Source organism: Phyllostomus hastatus, unplaced genomic scaffold (genome assembly GCF_019186645.2).
Source record: "Phyllostomus hastatus isolate PE091 unplaced genomic scaffold, TTU_PhHast_1.1 phas_contig_5, whole genome shotgun sequence".
NCBI classification, from domain to species: domain Eukaryota; kingdom Metazoa; phylum Chordata; class Mammalia; order Chiroptera; family Phyllostomidae; genus Phyllostomus; species Phyllostomus hastatus.
In genome coordinates, this window is record NW_025333897.1 from 579,908 (window position 1) to 597,092 (window position 17,185).

The 17,185-nt window shown below is 41.3% G+C and overlaps 1 protein-coding gene across 1 annotated transcript; it reads left to right on the plus strand.

Annotated features, from left to right (window-relative positions):
* Positions 1-583: 583 nt before the first annotated feature.
* On the plus strand, positions 584-11,151 carry LOC123823792 (cytochrome P450 2G1-like). Its single transcript, XM_045846798.1, has 9 exons — positions 584-760; positions 1,313-1,475; positions 3,306-3,455; positions 6,513-6,673; positions 6,923-7,099; positions 8,075-8,216; positions 9,708-9,895; positions 10,011-10,152; positions 10,991-11,151. Exons 1-9 carry the CDS (start codon positions 584-586, stop codon positions 11,149-11,151), a joined length of 1,461 nt encoding a protein of 486 aa, XP_045702754.1.
* The last annotated feature ends 6,034 nt before the right edge of the window (positions 11,152-17,185 follow it).

The following is a 17,185-nucleotide window of genomic DNA, read 5'->3' on the forward strand; positions in this document are numbered from 1 at the left end:
AAAACCCTTTCAATTGAGCTATTTCTCTTGTTATTCTAAATCTTCATTTCACTGCCTTTATTGTTTTTCAAAAACTTACTAATTACAATCTGGCAAAGAGAAGAGAGTCACCCCTATTTTCTTATCAAGACTTTCTTAAATGGTTTGGTGACCCTATTTTTCAGATGGAGATACTAAGGCCAAGAGGGTTAGATCCCTGGCCCAGCAGAGAAAAGATGGAGCTGAAATTTGAACCCAAATGTTTAATTCCTAAATGCAGTAGCCTAATAATGATTTTCAGTGCTTCCTACACCCTACCAAGACATGTTGAACACAGAATTGAACTGAGGGAGAACTGAAGGACTAAAAATATAAAGAAAGGAATGTTCCCAGTAGTTTTACCTGGGTGACTTCAATCCACCTTTGTTCACATTGGAGATTATCAGTTATATAACTGCCTCCCAGCTAAAGTGATCTCTTCTCTGATGGTACCCATATCTGGAAAACTCGAATGCCAAAATGTTCAGATTTCTGGATCACTGATTTCCCAGAACATATTTAGGCAGGATCTGATGCCACAGACACAACCCCTCAGCCTAGCACCATGGAGCTGGGAGGGACCTTCACCATGCTTCTGACATTCTTGTCTTGTCTGCTCATCCTCATTGCCTGGAAGTGGATCAGCAAGGGGGGAAAACTGCCTCCAGGTCCCACACCAATACCCTTCCTGGGGAACCTGTTACAAATCCGTACAGATGCCACCTTTCAGTCTCTCATGAAGGTGAGTCTGTCTGCTTTTCTTAGGGCTGGAAGCAACTCATTCTATAGACAAATACATGTATAACCTTCTAACTTCTAAAACAGACTTGGAAACACATACTCTATGAACCTCAGAATTCTGAAATGTCAGATTCTTAGACTCTTGGGAAGACACACACCTAGCACATTGGAACTTAAGACTCTCACAGTCTCAGGACTTTGGACTCACAGTACCTTATATCCTTAAACACAGTAACTCTTATAGGCTAATTATCTTAGAACTTTGAGACTGAATGTCATGAAATCTTAGGATTCTAGAAATTTAACATTTGAGAGAGAGAAGAATTGAACTTGGTGTTTATCTCACCCAGATTCATCATTTCACAGATGAGGAAACTAAGGCTTGTGGAGTCATTGGGGAGTCTGGCCTAGGATCACAAGAGTCCAAGATTTATCTGTATCTGTTATTCCCACCTTTGCATTCCTTTGAAATCTCCATGTCCTAAAATCCTTCATTGATCTCTACTCAGTGCTCCAATCAGCCTCGTCCTCTTATGTCTTCTTTCACTCCAAGCTCAGGGAAAAATATGGCCCAGTCTTTACTGTGTACATGGGTCCCCGGCCAGTAGTTGTTTTATGTGGACATGAAGCAGTGAAGGAGGCCCTGGTAGACCAAGCAGAAGAGTTCAGCGGCCGTGGAGAATTGGCTTCAGTAGAGCTAAACTTCCAAGGTCATGGTAAGTAACAACAACAACCAACAACAAAGCAAAATGATTATAATGTACTTCCTCTGTCCCACGTTCTTTGATCAATATTCTACATGAATTATTGCACTGATTCCTTTCAGAGATCTATTAACATCTTACTAACATGGCAAATCAGGAAGCTGAGGGTAAGAAAGGTTAGGTAATATCACACAGTCAGTGGTAGAACCATTCTACTTTGGACCTAACCATCTGACTCTAGAATACCTGCTGCATTAATTTTGTTCTCATTTTTAATGGATTAGTAACACTGTGTACCCACTGAAGTCCTCATACCCAATCTTTTATCATACACACACACACACACACACACACACACACACACACACACAACTCATAGGTCTCTGTCTCCTTGATTTAGGTAGATACCTTTCTAGTGTTACATATGCATCCATCCCTAAATGCCCACACCTTTTAATTCCAAGCAGCCTCACACTATTCTTTTCATATCTCCCTATGCTTTTCCTTCCATTCATCCATTTTCCATGATCCATTCATCCACCAAAAATTCATTCATTAATTAGATTTTCTATGCAAATATCTTTCTATCCAATTATCTATGAATCTATCAATTAACTTTCCGTTTATCCCTCTATCCATCATTTCATTCATCCATTCATTGACTGTTCCATTATTCATCTATCTATTAACCTTTCTGTCCATAATTCATCCTTCCAACCATTTATCCACCTATCTCCAACCATCCATTAATCCTTCACTCATTCATTAAGTCTTCCATCCATCCATGTATCAATCATTCCTGTCATAAAATCTTTCTACCTTTTGATAATCCACCAAAATCATTTCATTACATTTCCAAACATTAATTCACCAATCCACGCATGTCTGATAATTTCTAAACATTTCTTATTACAGCCCTGGCTGGCATAGCTCAGTGGATTGAGCATGGGCTGCTAACCAAAGCATTGCAGGTTCAATTCCCAGTTGGGGCACATGCCTGGGTTGCAGGCCATGGCCCCCAGCAACCACACATTGATATTTCTCTCTCTCTCTCTCTCTCTCTTTCTCTCTCCCTTCCCTCTCTAAAAATAAATAAATAAAATCCTTAAAAAAAACATTTCTTATTACAAGCTAACTCCTTTTGTGTAGGTATATTGTTGTACAGGTGTGAGGTTCTATGTGCATGTATGTCTAAAGAATCCAAATGGTCTCTGGCCTCTGTGACTCTGTTAGTTGGAGCATTGTCCTGTAACCAAAGGGTTATGGGTTCAGTTCCCAGACAGGAGCTGAACCCATAACCACATGCCTGGGTTCAGTCTTTTGTCTGGGCACATACAGTCTCCAGTCTAGATGCACACAGAAGGCAACCAGTTGATGCTTCCCTCTCACATCAATGTTTCTCCCTCTCCCTTCCCCTCTCTCTAAAAAGCAATGAAAAAAATGTTCTTGGGTAAGGATTACAAAACCAGAATCTAAGTGGTATATAGGAAACAGAAGTAGTCTTCTCATTCCAGGGTTCTATATATAGCATCCTCTCTATACTTCCCCCATATTCCTATGTATCCATCCCATTCATCCAGTTCTAGGTCTTTATCCTGGAGGAAACTCCTTTGTCTCCTTAATCACTCCTGGCCTGATTCCCTTTCTCCACCTCAGTCCTAGACTGTTTCTGAGGGTCCTGCATATAGGAACCTTTAGTCTCCCCATCAAGCCTGGAGGGCTGGGAGGGGCTTCCTAAGAGCAGAGCCTAGAGCTTTCATAATCTCTCCCCATCCTTGTCTGGCAAAGAGCTGGACACAGGAAGGGGAAGGAGGCAGAAGCCTGACACTGAGATTCTGGCAGGTGTAGCTCTGGCTAATGGAGAACGATGGAGGATTCTCCGACGCTTCTCTCTGGCCATTCTTCGGGACTTCGGGATGGGAAAGCGCAGCATTGAGGAGTGGATCCAGGAGGAGGCTGGCTTCCTATTAGAGGAATTATGGAAGACCAAGGGTATGGGCGCCTAGAGGGGGAGCATCTACAAGGTGACTGGATGGTGGTAGAGAGCTCAGTCATGAGAAGAAAGGCCTTGGTGTCAGAAAGCTCTGAATGGGAGAGGATGAAAGAGACAGGATTTACTGAGATTTCTAGCCAGGTTCCATATTAAAAGTTAACATGAAGGACCCCTAGAGACCACTTGTCCAGGGACTTTAATCAACAGATCTCAGGGAGCTTGTAAGTTCCTGACATCATATGTGGACTTTGGCAATATGTCAGTGTATGCCTTTTTCTGGTGACAGGACCAAATTTAATTACATGTATACCTAAATACACACACACACACACACACACACACACACACAATTGTGCTAAAACAATTACATGACATAAAATTTTACCATCCTTACCATTCCTAAAGGTACTTTTCAGTAGTTTTAAGTATATTAATATTGTTCCAAAATAGAACTTTAGGAAGTTTTCAACTCAAGGATCTAAAACTATATACCCATTTCTTATATTTTTTAAAAATATATTTTATTGATTATGCTATTATAGTTGTCCCATTTCCCCCTTCATTCCCATCCACCCTGAACACCCACTCCCACCCACATTCCCCCCCTTTAGTCATGCCCTTGTGTCATACTTATAAGTTCTTTAGCTTCTACATTTTCCATACTATTCTTATCCTCCCCCTAACTATTTTCTACCTACCATCTATACTACTTATTCTCGGTACCTTTTCCCCCTCTCTCCTCCTCCCACTCCCCTGTTGCTAACCCTCCATGTGATCTCCATTTCTGTAGTTCTGTTCCTGTTCTAGTTGTTTGCTTAGTTTCTTCTGGTTTTGCCTTAGGTGTGGTTGTCAATAATTGTGAGTTTGCTGTCCTTTTACTATACATGTTTTTTCAAATCTTCTTTTCTTAGATAAGTCCCTGTAGCATTTCATAACATAAGGGCTTGGTGATGATGAACTCCTTAAACTTGACCTTATCTGAGAAGCACTTTATCAGCCCTTCCATTCTAAATGATAGCTTTTCTGGATAGAGTAATCTGGGATATAGGTCCTTGTCTTTCATGACTTGGAATGCTTCTTTCCAGCCCCTTCTTGCCTATAAGGTCTCTTTTGAGAAATCAGCTGACATTCTGATGGGAACTCCTTTGTAGGTGACTGTCCCCTTATCTCTTGCTGCTTCTAGGATTCTTTCCTTCGTTTTTATGTAATGTAATTATGATGTGCCTTGGTGTGTTTCTTCTTGGGTCCAACTTCTTTGGGGCTCTCTGAGCTTCCTGGATTTCCTGGAAGTCTATTTCCTTTGCCAGATTGGGGAAGTGCTGCTTTATTATTTGTTCAAATAAGTGTTCAATCTGTTGCTTTTCTTCTTCCCCTTCTGGTGTCCCTATAATTCAGATGTTGGAACGTTTAAAGATGTCCTGGAGGTTCCTAAGCTTCTCCTCATTTTTTTGAATTCTCATTTCTCCATTCTTTCCTGTTTGGTTGTTTTTTTCTTCCTTCTGGTCCACTCTGTTGTTTTGAGTCCCAGTTTCCTTCCCATCACTATTGGTTCTCTATGCATTTTCCTTCATCTCTTTTATGGTAACCTGCATTTTTTCATCTAATTTACACCCAAAATCCACCAATTCTGTGAGCTTCCTGACCACCAGTGTTTTGAACTGTGCATCTGATAAATTGGCTATCTCTTAGTCACTCAAAAGTATGAGTCCTGAGGCATTGATTTGTTCTTCTGTTTGAGACATGTCTCTCTCTCTCTCTTTTTTATTTTTATTTTTTGGTCTGGTCACTCCTGTTACAGTGAAGGGCGGAGGTTTAGGTGTTCACCAGGGCTGGGCACCCCACTCGCTACATTGTGATGTTGTATGGGGGGCGGGGGCAGGAGGGAACAATGGTGGTAGCTCCATTCTCCTGGGACTTCAGTCCCTTACCTGGGATCCTGGGTTGCATGCTCTGCCTTGGTCCACAATCACCACCTCACTGGGTATGCCAGCTGCCGCTTGCATACTCAGGGTCCACCTGCTGCGATCTTGCGTGCCCCAGAGGCCTTATGCGCTCCCGGTTGCCTTACTCACGTAGTTCTCCCTGTTCTCTGCACACCATGACCCGCACCCAGCTGCTCCTCTCCACCCCTACTACAGGTCTGGATGAACGGGTCTACTTCAGCTTCTTGGCTATCCAACTTCCATTCAAATAAATTCTCTATCATTTCTGGGTCTTATTTTGCCTCTAAATTGTTGTTGTTCTAATCTTGGTTGTGCATGGAGGTACAGTGCATACATCTATGCCGCAATCTTGGCTGGAAGTCGTCCATTTCATTATATTTTTAAAGCAATTGAATCCCCACCCAAAAATAAGATCTGGAACTACTGAGGTCTAGAGAAAAAAGACACAGAGGCTGAGAAAAGTGAAGATAAATAGTTAAGAGACAGAAATAGTGATGATTTCTCTAAATCAGAGATTCCTTACTTGGGCTCCATGGTACTAAATAGTCTACATAAAAGCTTTGAATGTCCATGTACCCCCAGAAATTATTTGCAAAATTGTATATTTGTGAATATAGGCATTGTTCTGGGAAAATCATCCCTAAATCCACCATCCTGACAAGCATCCTGGTTTACAGATGGCACAGCTGTGGCCAATGGGAAGATTTTCTTAATAGGTTGAATGGAATTATTGACAGAGATAGACAGACTCCAGCTATCCAATTTTGTAAAATGTGTCCCTCACCACAGCTCCTTTCCCAGATCTGTGACTCTCCAGCACAAACACAATTAAATACCAATACCAGAAAGTAATGATTAAATTCCACTAGCTGTTTACTACATGGCAAAGATTGTGTTAAGCATTTTACATGGATAGTTATATTGAATCCTCATGAAGCAGTGAAGTGGTTACTAAACCTATTTGCATATTGGGTACCCACTCAAAACACAAAAAATGAAATAACTAAAGCATGCTATTAGATAGTGGATTCAGGACTCATATCCATGACTGAATCATTCCGCACCCCATGTTCCTGATTATTGCCTCCAACATAGACAATTTCCACCATCCAGGTGCCCCCACCGAACCCACTTTCTTCCTGAGCCGCACTGTCTCCAACGTCATCAGTTCCGTTGTCTTCGGGAGCCGCTTTGACTATGAGGACAAGCAGTTCCAGAAGCTGCTGCAGATGATCAACCAGAGCTTCATTGAAATGAGCACACCCTGGGCACAGGTGCCTACCAGACACCTCTCTGTCTACCCCCAAACTCAAATAACTAACTACCTGCCTATCTTGCATAAAAGTCCCCCACAATCTTGGGAGGCAAGTATCAATATACCCTGAATCTCCAAGAAGCAAACGGACTCACCTAGTTCTCAGTCCTAGTGCTGGATGTTGAGTCCAGCTATCTAACTCCAGACTCAGCCCAGGCTGGCCTTGGGTGCTCATTGCTGACAAACTCCCTTTGCCTGTTCCCAACAGCTATATGACATGTATTCCGGAATAATGCAATATCTGCCAGGGAGGCACAATCGCATCTACTACTTGGTAGAGGGGCTCAAGGACTTCATTGCCTCTAGGGTCAAGATCAACGAGGAATCCTTTGACCCACAGAACCCTCGAGACTTCATTGACTGCTTCCTCATCAAGATGCACCAGGTATCTCACCCCCCTTTCCCCAACCCTGTGTCATCTGCTCAACTCTTATTACCTGTAACTTTTTAACTCATTTGTAGACATGGTAGAGATAAAAAAAAATGTGGCAAGTATTGTTTCTTGTGGTGTACTTTCATTCATAGATGAGATCTAAAAACTGTAAAGGCACAAACTATTAAACTTTTAAAATGAACTTTGAACATAAAAAACCTTAAGAATATGGAAACTCAAAACCTTACATCTTTCTAATCATGTATAAACTGCCAGAGACAGCTGTAGAAAAGAAGGATGAGTCTTTAGTCTTAGAATTTGAGAAGCTTCGACATATAAAGTTTTTAAACTTAACAAACTTAAAAGCCATAGAAATGTAGAAATTAGAGGCTTAATACTTCTGTATCATAGATTCTTAGAACTATATATTTTAATATAAAATAGCAGCACTAGAAAGTTTAAAACAGGGTTGTCAAATTCATTTTCACCAGGGGCCACATCAGCCTCCCGGGTGCCTTCAAAGGGCTGAATGTAATTTTAGGACTGTATGAATGTAACTACCTTGTAACAGTTAAGCGAGAGCTCAGTGCTGTCACCGGGTAGAAGCAAGGTGTCGAGCCAGATAAAACAAGGTGGAAGGCTGGATTTTGCCCTCTGGCCTTGTGTTTGCCACCTGTGGTTTAAAATGATATACCCTAATGTCATAGAACATTCAAATCTAACAAGACAATTTCTACTTTCTTCTCTTTATACTTTTCTCATTGTTCACTCTACTCCAATCACACTGTCCTCCTCCTGGCTGTTCCTCTAATACACCAGCCTCACCCATGCCTCAGGACCTTTGCTTTGGCTGTTTCTTTTCCCAGATACCCCCTTGGTTTTCCCATCTATTGTGTTTTCACAAAGGCCTACCATATACAAAGGCAAAAATAAGAAGATGAAGACAAAAAACGTGATTCCATTTCTTTTTTTTGCTGTCATTTTCAGGATAAAAATAATCCCAACACAGAATTCACCCTCAAGAACTTGGTCCTCACCACTCTCAACCTCTTCTTTGCTGGCACAGAGACTGTGAGCTCTACACTACGCTATGGATTTCTGCTGTTAATGAAGCATCCTGAGGTGGAAGGTGAGTGTTCACTTGAGCTGCTTACCCGACTCCCACTCCCAACAGCAAAGCAGATCTAACCTTGAAACCTTGGAACCCTATGGCCTTAGATTCTTCACACTTCAGAATCTCAGGACACAGAATCTTGGGATCTCAGGCTTAGAAAGCCATTTAATTTAATCTACTTGGTGCCTGTGTTGATTTCCTATGGCTGCTGTCATCAACTGCCAGAAACTTAGTGGCTTAAAACAACATAAATCTTTTAAATGGTTCTGCAGTTCAGAAGTTCAAATAGGCTTTCACTCAGCCGAACCAAGGTAGAACCTGATTCCTTGACTCTTCTAGGTTCTAGAGCTGTGTTCCTTGCATTCCTGAGCTCATGTTCTTTCCTCTACCTTCAAAGTCAGCAGCAAAGATCTTCAAATCTCTCTTGATTGCATTGTCACATCTCCTTCTCTGACACTGACCTTACTCTTCTTTCTTATACAGCCACTTCTGATTATATTAAGAGTCAACCTTATTAATTATGAATAATCTCCCTATCTCAACATCTTTAATTTGATTATATCTACATAGTCCCTTTTGTCATATAAGGTCACATTGACAGGGTTCCAGTGATTAGGAGCTGGATAACTTTCATGTCCATTATTTAGCTGACTATAGTGCCAGAATCAAATAGAGTCCATCCCCAATAAATAGGAATCTGGTCTGCTTAAGTAACTCCAGAAATGAGGAGCTCATTACTTGCTTAAGGAAAATCTCCAATTACAGCCCCTCTTCCTTCTCATGCAGTTCAAAGTAAGCCAATAATTTTTTCTATTACAGATGAAGAGAAAGACTAACTTGTTTCCCCTCAAACTCTTCTAGTCTCTCTTCCACTGTCCATGACATCTTTTGCTAATCTAAGAATTCAGATATGATGAACACTTTCTGTGGACTGGGTCCTAGTTACTTACATACTGGATTTTATGTAAACTTTGCAATTCTAAGAGCTTGTTAGATCATGATATCTACTTTGAAAATGAAGAAAGAGAGTCTCAGAGGTTAAAGTCATTTGCCCCAAGTTTACTCATCCAGGAAGTGCAGAGGGGTGACTGCACCTATACTGTTCTTAACACTGTCACATAATTGTTGACATGTGCTTCAATCCTGGCCTAGTTATCTATTGTGCCTCTTTCCTGTCTTGTTGAAACTCTGTGTCTGAACACCCAGCTGCAACCAGGACACTGTCTTGCTTATCAGCCTCCCATGGCTCCTTTGTTTTTCTTCAAGGTGAAGACAAAGTGGCCCAAATGTCATTTAGGGCCCTAGGCTTTGTGCCTTCCAATGACCTGATTAGTATTTACTAATCCCACCAACATGTCACTTATTATTAATAAAGAGGCAGTCCAAACACACATGGCCTTCTCCCTCAGGATCTGCAGGTACTTAAGAAACAAACCCATGACCCAATCCTATCCCCCCAAAACACATCCTGCATCCTTGTCTGTTATGGTTTTTTGCCTTTTCCAGCAAAGATCCATGAAGAGATTGACCAGGTGATTGGACCACATCGGATACCAAGTGTAGATGACCGACTCAAGATGCCCTACCCAAATGCTGTGATCCATGAGATACAGAGAGTGATAGATATTGTGCCCTTGGGTGTACCACATAATGTCACTCGGGACACTCATTTCCGAGGCTACCTTCTGCCCAAGGTGGAGTACACAGTCATTGGCACCCTTTTTCCCTCCACTGCACCCCTTTATCAGCTGGTTCTTTATCCCATGCTCCAAAACTGATTTCTCCTAACTGCCTCCATTTTCACCTCAGGGCACTGACGTGTTCCCCCTGCTTGGCTCAGTTCTCAAAGACCCCAAATACTTCCGCTACCCAGATGCCTTCTATCCCCAACACTTCTTGGATGAGCAGGGTCGCTTCAAGAAGAATGAAGCCTTTGTGCCTTTTTCTTCTGGTAGGTGTCCGTGGTCTGAGTTCCCCCCAGGGACATGCGTGATATGCCCCCAATCATTGGTCTGGACTGGGTTCAGATCTGAAATGAAAGTTGTGTGGCATTTTAAAGAGTCCTAGAATCCCAGAATCATAGAATATTAGAATCATTGACTCCTATAATTAAAAAAAGGAATGGTACTATACAGGGGGTCAGCAAACTTTTTCTGCTAAGGACCAGATAAAAACCACTTTAGTTTTTGGCATTCATTGCTCTCTGTCTGAAATTTGCCATTCCTACCCTTTCTGTCTGAAATATGTCATCTGAATTAGTCACATGCACCATTGTACTACAAAAGTGACCAGTGGCTAGGAAACAGGATGCAACAAACAGTGGGGCCAATAGGGGAGTTACCTCAGCTCTCCTTCTATAAAATGGGGATTAACTTCTCCAAAACACTGGAAGAGTGACTGAAACCATTTAAGGGTGTGCTTTTGGTATTTCCCCCCACTCAACAGTGTCTGGAACCAAGTAAGCTTTTGATAAACATTTAAGAAATTGAAATAAGCAGAATACTTCCTATTTGAGTATCCTTTACAAGCATTCCATCTTGGAGTCTGATGGCATCCAAGCCATCAGACAAGTAGCTGCTACATGTTGAGTGACAGATGCTAGCTGAGCACTAACTCTAGAAACCCACTGAGTCTTTATAATAACCCCCATAAAGTGGGTGCTATCATGACCCCAGAGAGGCTGAGGAAGTAGATGAGACTCAGGAGGTGGTGGGGTCAGAAGGCTCCCCATGACTCTGCTCTCACAGTGCAAGTGTGACTGACCCTCCTCTCTTCCAATGTGCTCACAGGAAAGCGCATCTGCCTGGGCGAGGCCATGGCCCGCATGGAACTCTTCCTCTACTTCACCTCCATCCTTCAGAATTTCTCCCTGCGCCCACTGGTGCCACCTGCTGACATCGATATCACCCCCCAAGATCTCAGGCTTTGGCAACATCCCCCCAACCTATGAGCTCTGCCTGATGGCCCGCTGAGTGCCCCCCTATTGTGCCCAGAAGGAACCATCAGGGAACAGACTCTACCTGAGTGCAGGGGACAGCCCCCTCATCTTCTCAAATGATCTCAACAACCCTAAGAGAAAGTACTATTGCTACTCTCATGGGGCCACAGGCTAGCGAGGCTCACCTAAAAATACAAACTTGCATATCTTCCATATCTGATAGAAAAGCCTGTCCAATATTCAGCAAGAGCGTATGGAGTTTTCCTTCACTTGATCACCTCTGGCTAGGTTTATGTTTGTACAAGATTCTAATTGTAGATCCCCTGTCTTTATGATGTTCCTTTGTTTTAGTTCTGATCATAACCTCAATATAGATCACATCCCCTTTCTTGATCCTTATATCCACCACTTCCCAAAAAAGGCATCAAGAGTTCAGTACTGTTGAGTGTGGCATGTTTATTCTATTGTGTGTGTGGCATCAACAGGACACTGCAAACAACTTAAAGTGGCTTTTTTTTTACTACCTTGTTATTAAGTATCTTTTTTTCCAGCTCACCACCAGAGATTTCCTACTGGTTGAGCCACCCTTGTAATACCCCAGCTTCAACCATCTTGTTGGCTCATTATCTCTGCCACTCAATCATCTCTTCTTTCTTTTCTTCACATTTTTTTAAAGATTGTATTTATTTATTTTTAGAGAGGGGAAGGGAGGGAGAAAGAGAGGGGGAGAAACATCAATGTGTGGTTAGTTCTCATGTGCCCCCTACTGGGGACCTGGTCTGAACTCAGGCATGTGCCCTGACTGGGAATCAAATCAGCAACCCTTTGGTTTGAAGGCCAGCACACAATGCACTGAGCCACACCAGCCAGGACATCATCTCTTCTTTCTAAACCCGCTTCCCTGTTCTTATTATAACTTCCAATTCCAAATACTCTCCAATCCGTTTTTGAGAAATAGTTAAATTGCCTATAGCTCCCATTTCTAAACTCCACCAACTTGATCAGTGATGAAAGTTTTCTTTTATAATTCGTTTTATTCAACCAATATTCATTATATATCCAATGTGGGCCAGCACATTGTTCAGGTACTTAGGAACCACGAGTGAACAAAATGGACAAGATTCTTGCCCTCATGGAGCTTACTTTCTAGTTGAGAAGGTAGCATATTAAGAATAAACATAATAAATAAACAAATGACATGTTAGAAAAGCAAACTAGGGAAGTGGGATATGGAATTCCAGGATTAGACTTTTTAAATCAGTGGTCATGGGTGGTTTCCTAAGGCAATGTTGAGCAAGCCAGACAGATACCTGAAAGTGAGTATTCCTGGCAGAACAAGTTTTAAAAAGCTGAGCCTAAGAAGGCTGTGTGTGCATGAATCTAGAAGGATGCACATGTGGCTGGAGTAGAGGAGTAAGAATGTCTGTATGAGTAAAGGAGAGGAGGGTAGAGAGTTAAAGTGCCAGATTGAATGAGGACTTGAGTGAGATAGAGAGGCTTTAGGGGGGTGCGCATAGGTGTCATGAGTGACATTATCTGAAATGTTTTAAATGACTAACTTTAGCTGTTGTATAATGAATACACTGAAGGAAGGGGTGAGGACAAAAGCAAGAAGCAATTAGGAGGCTACTACAATGTTCCTAACATAAAATAGCTTTGGCTATTTTAAGCTGTAAAGGATGTTGGCTATTAGAAAGAGAATGGCTAGCTCACAAAATCAATGCAAAGTCAAGCTAAAAATAAAAGTAGGAAAGAAAAAAGAGGCAGTGCCAGAAGGATGTCAGCCAACATAGTGGCCAGAACCATTAGCCAAGGGCTGCTACTTCCATTGCTACCCTCTCCACACACATTCAGGGCCCTGAACACCACTGCCAGGGGACACTAGACCCATTGCCACTGCTGTAGACAACTCCTGATTGTATTTTTTGTCACTTCTTCAAACAATATTCATAGTTCCTAGAAGGATGATCTAGTTAGCCAAACCATTGTCAGACATTGAAGCCTTAGGTTTCAGGGTGTGCTGGAAAAAGTTTAATGGTCCCTAAGATTTAATGGCCCCTTCAACTTCCGTGGTAGGAAACAAAGACTTTCCACTTATGAAGTCACACAATAGGCATTTTCCAAAATTAGAAGAGAGTTTTGAGACCAAGAATGTAATAAACATCAAATCCCATGATGCTTGTTATGTGAATTGGGTCCCCTGGGAAGTAGAGGCTTAGATAGAGTTAGGAATGCATAATTTTATTGGGGGTAATGTATGTTAAAGACAAAAGAGGAAGGAAGCAGAATGGGTCAAGAAAAGTGTTCAGACTGAGATGCAGATTTGACACCCATGAGAGGAAAGAAGAGAAGAAGCAGAAATGGGCAGGAGAGACTCAGACCACCATGCAGAGTTGCAATTTATCTAACGATACCTCTGAAGTCAAGATTGCTGTTAGGGGTATCTCATGTTGGGCAAGAGGTGGTCATGCATCAATCCCAGCTGTTCTCAGTTGCTGACAGGGCTTCCTTGGAAGAGCATGGACTCTGCTCCAAGTTGAAGTGGATCCTGAAGATACTGTAGCTGGAGGCTGTCAGTTCACTGCACTCCTTGCAGCTGAATGGCAAGTCCCTTCTTGAAGGAAAATCTCAGTGCCGCCACTCTGTGCCCACCACTGACAAATGCAGAAATGCACATCATTAAAGCCTTGGTGCTCCTTCCATAAGTATTGCATTTCAGAGCTACGAATACCCTTATAAGAGTACAGACTATCAACTAATATATGTTGGCATCAATTCAGTGTCTACAGAAATACCCAATTTGGGGTGCAATGAAGAAGAAAACTTTATTTAGTGCAAACAGCTTAACTGTGATACAATATAACTCTGGAACTGCATATATGCGAGGCAGCTCTTAGGTGAGGAAACCCTCAGGTGAGGGAAACCTTGGAGGAGAAGCTCCTCTCTGGCCAGAAAGCTCTGCTCCACTTGTCTGCTCCTGCTCTGCTCCACCTACTCTCTTCTGTACCACTCTGTTCTGGTGGAAAGTCCTTGGTGTTTCAGCTCCAGCCAGAAAAATGCAAGCTACAGTCTTCTGTGAAGAAGGAAAGTGTGCTTTCCAAGCCAGAGGGAGCTGACTTACACAGACAGAAGTTTCTGCCCATGGTCTCAGATTGGTTTGCCTTTATGTAAATGAGAAGTCCCCAGAAAGCACTCTCTTGATTGGTCAAAATGGAGCTGGTCTGATTGCTCAGTGAAGATGCTAATGGCAACATAGCTGTACAGCTCCAATTGGATGGGAAAAGTCTTAGTGCTATTGGTTGAAATATGATTCCAGCAACTCCTTTATTGTGTTGAAACCAGAGAGCAGGAACACACTGAAGGCATGTGGTTCAGTGTGGGAGGCAGGTAGTTCAATGAATGGTGTCCTTAATATGCAGCTGGTATGAAATGCAGCCATAGCAATGGCTGCATTGCTATGGCTGCTAGGTTCTGTAAATCTGAGCCCAGTTAGACACCCAAAGCCCTGCTTGATAGCTATCTTCTTTCTTCAAGTCAACAAGTCAAATGGTTATCAAATGTTTAGCTGTGAAAATCTTTTTCAAAATATCTTATGTATAAGTCAAATATATGAAACAAGGGGGCTAAATGCTGACCTTTCTCTCTAAGTAAAGCATGGAGGAGCTCTAGACCCTCAAAAAAGTGTCACTTTCCTTGATAAAAGCCCACTAGAAAGGTCCTAGAAATTCTGAGGATTAGAAGGCATTGTAGTCATTCAACACACACCTCTTTTCTATGTGAAGAACTTTGGAACAACCTGATAATGTCACAGTGACCAGGCTAGGTTCATCCACTGACCACATAGGGCTCACAGTCCAGCAAAGAAGACTGACCCATCTCTGGACAGTGAGAGCCCAGAGACTTCAGACTTCTGGTGGAAGCATGGACTAGAGTATTGAAAGCTATAATGGGAAAAGAGGTGCCCAATTGGGTTGGGGCAACACCAGGTGGTAAGAGACAGTTTTGAGAGAGTTGATATTCCTTTTATTTTCTGAAAGTAATTTGTTTTACTGGAGTAAGTTCTTCTCAAAAAGTAGGTGAATTAGTTGTCTTTATACTTGTCATTGCTAGGAAAGGCCAAAAAGGACATGAGTCAGAGAGTGTATTTTCTTTACTATGTTTTTTTTATATTTTACCAAAGTTTTATTGAGATAAATTCAAATATCTAAAATTCACCCACTTAGAAAGTACACTTAAATGGTCTTTGGAATATTCATAGTTGGGTGCAACAATAACCATCATCAATTTTAGGACCTTTTCATTTTATCAAAAATAAAAGTCATAGCTTCTAGGTATCTCTCCCCTACACTGTCACCTCATTCCCTGCCCTAAGCAACAAGTAATCTCTTTCTGTCTATATAGATTCTCTATTCTTGATTTTCATATGAATGAAATCATATAACACATAGTCTTTGTGACTGGCTTTTTTAACTTAACACAATATTTTCAAGGTTCATGCTAATGGTACTATGTATAAAAATGTCACCCTGTAACCATAGAGGATACATTTCAAGACCCCCATTGGATGGCTGAAAGTGCATGAAGGACCAAACCCTACATATACTATGCTTTTTTTCTATACATACATTTCTAAGTTAAAGTTTAATTTACACATTAGGCACAGTAAGAATTAACAGCAATAACTAATAATAAAAATGAACAATTATGACAACATAAATGAAAGTTATATAAATGGCTTTGGGGCCATTATTAAGTAAAATATGGGTTACATGACCACCAGCTCTGTAATGCTGTGACTGTTGATTTGGTAGCTTTGACAAGTACTAAGTGACTAATGGGCAGGCAGCACATATACAACATGGATACACTAGACTAAGGGATAATCAATGTCCTGGAAAGGATGGAATTAGATGGTGCAAGATTTCACATGCTACTCAAGAACAACACACAATTTAAAATGTATGGGTTGTTTAATTTTAGAAATTATCATTTAATATCTTGGGACCATGGTTAAGCGTAGGTAACTAAAACACAGAAATTAAAACTGCGAATAAGAAGGGATTACTGTACCTTCATTCCTTTTTATGACTGAATAAAATTCCAGTGTATGAATATACCAGGTTATTTTATCAACTCATCTGTGGATGGATGTATCCATTTCCAAGGCAGGTACCTTCCTAGGTACCACAGCAAACTATCACAAATGGGGTTGCTTAAGAAAGCAACACAAACTTTTCCCTGGGGCCCAACTCAGCTTAGTGAAGTTCAAGGTTCTAACTTCAGGGCTAATCATTGAAAGGCAGAATTGTGGCAGGGTGAAAATGGAGACAACTGTACTTGAACAACAATAACAGAAATCCAAAAATAAACAAATAAATAAATAGGCAGAATTGTGGTGCTTGAAAGAAATTTTTCAAAGTAGACAAAGTATATTTGTCACATTGGTACATGTGTCCATTTACATGTACAGAATAGAGGTTTTTGCTTCCTTAGTCCTTTTCATGGTGGTAGCAGGGTTGAATTTTAAAAGGTGACAAATATCTATAGGAACATGTATGTGTTCCTGTTTGAGAATTTCCATAGAGTTCAACGGCATTATTTAAAGTATTTTTTTTGCATCAACCAGAAAGCTCTCCTGACTGGAATCTGGGGGTGAGGGAGCCTTGTGTTCTTGTGTAAAAGTCTGGAGTGGAGTCTGTCTTACTGAGTCAGGAAGTGTTAGGAAGAAATCAGTCAAGACTCAAATTCCACCCACTCCAGACTTTCTTGCAGAATTTTTGTTGATTATCTTGAATACATGTTATTTATTTCATTTGTTGTTTGCTCTTGGGATCATTTGCATTGGTTTAAATGGTTATTTAAAATTCCCTTCACACAAAAAAACTATGGTACATTTATTCCAGGGGTGTCAAACTCATTTTCACCGGGGGCCACATCAGACTCATGGTTGCCCTCAAGGAACTAAAATAATTTCAGGACTGTATAAATGTAACTACTTTTTAATTGTTGAAGAATTGAAATTACATTGGGCCCTTTGAAGGCAACC

Bases quoted from the DNA above. Each gene is read 5' to 3' on its own strand.
- LOC123823792 (XM_045846798.1), top strand. From the start codon at position 584: ATGGAGCTGGGAGGGACCTTCACCATGCTTCTGACATTCTTGTCTTGT. The intron at 3,456-6,512 runs GTATGGGCGCCT...TCCACCATCCAG, and splicing joins GGAATTATGGAAGACCAAGG to GTGCCCCCACCGAACCCACT. The intron at 8,217-9,707 runs GTGAGTGTTCAC...TGCCTTTTCCAG, and splicing joins GAAGCATCCTGAGGTGGAAG to CAAAGATCCATGAAGAGATT.